Raw genomic sequence first — 1,264 nt, 5'->3', positions numbered from 1 at the left:
TCAATATTTTCAATTGTGCAGTGTACACGGTAAACATAACATCACAAAATGACTGAATGGATGTAGCTGAACAGAGGGGCTTCCTGGGGGTGTCATGCCCCCTCTCTTGCCTCAGTCATAACACATCATGTTCACCAGAGCATCAGGAAGATGGCTTAGAGAATCTCATCTGTACTATGATCAGGAGGCAGAACCCCCCACACATACATACATACATACACACACACACACAAACACCCTCCGACCCTTCTCTCCTAATGATGTGAGCTGAAGCGTTACCGGGGGCAAAACAGCGGGCTGTGAGCTCCGAACTCTGGCTCCACACCGACTCCGACGCTCCCAATCCGGCCTCGGTGGAGATCAGTGGAGCGGGAGTGTCACGCTCCGGCAGCCGGATTAAAGATCCTCACGCGATCCATTACGGAAATGAAAGCAGCCTGCCAGCTCTCTGAGAACAAAGGTGGGAGAAGTGAGGTGGGGGGGGGGGGCTGTTAGGTATTCACTCCGAAGCCGTCCCCTTAGGCTCGCGATCGCGCTCTTTTAATTGACTCAGGTGATGACTGTTTGATTCTGATAAGGATTTCCTGTCAGATCCTTCCCTCTGGCGGATGCTAGCACTCGCAGTGAAACAGACGCAGGCATCAACCAACGCACTCTCTGTAGATTTAGACCAATGACGACAATCATCAACCTGCCGACATTTCCACAGAGGAAGTCAAGTGCATACATATGGTACACGCACATGAATGACAATATGGTACCAAGACCTCAGGGCACAGGTGTGTGTGTGTGTGTGTGTGTGTGTGTGTGCGTGCGTGCGCGCGCGCGTGTGTGTGTGTGTGTGTGTGTGTGTGTGTGTGTGTGTGTGTGTGTGTGTGTGTGTGTGTGTGTGTGTGTGTGCGTGCGTGCGTGCGTGCGTGCGTGCGTGCGTGCGTGCGTGCGTGTGCGTGTGTGTGTGTGTGTGCGCGGGTGTACACATGGCCCCACCGTGTGTGCTACTGTCAGAGTGGCGGCATGACGGAAGGTTTCTCCGGAGCTCGACTACTTATCGGCGCGGGCGCACTGAGCAGCTGCAGAATTAGCCCCCTCTCCCGGGCTATAGCGCTGTCAGCGTGGCAGAACAAACGAGGAGCCCTCCGAATGAAGATGGCTCCCGGACGCCATGATGGATGGGCCTCGCGGGGCCGAACACACTCCACTCACATCCCATACAGGGCCGAGATGAGGGGGGGGTGGGGAAAACATAACACAGGGCAAGAACCAA

The 1,264-nt window shown here is 55.0% G+C and overlaps 1 protein-coding gene across 1 annotated transcript in view; it reads left to right on the top strand.

The window, feature by feature from the left end:
• The first annotated feature begins 426 nt into the window (after nt 1–426).
• Nucleotides 427–1,264, top strand: part of tenm1 (teneurin transmembrane protein 1) — an 85,586-nt gene continuing 84,748 nt past the window's right edge. The window contains exon 1 of the mRNA XM_042708379.1: nt 427–460. Within this exon, the coding sequence (XP_042564313.1) occupies nt 427–460 (34 nt within the window). The remainder of the gene's footprint in view (nt 461–1,264) is intronic.

The sequence above is a fragment of the Clupea harengus genome, chromosome 8 (genome assembly GCF_900700415.2).
Source record: "Clupea harengus chromosome 8, Ch_v2.0.2, whole genome shotgun sequence".
Taxonomy (NCBI): domain Eukaryota; kingdom Metazoa; phylum Chordata; class Actinopteri; order Clupeiformes; family Clupeidae; genus Clupea; species Clupea harengus.
Note: the sequence above shows the minus strand (reverse complement) of the source record. Positions and strands in the feature narration are given on the sequence as shown.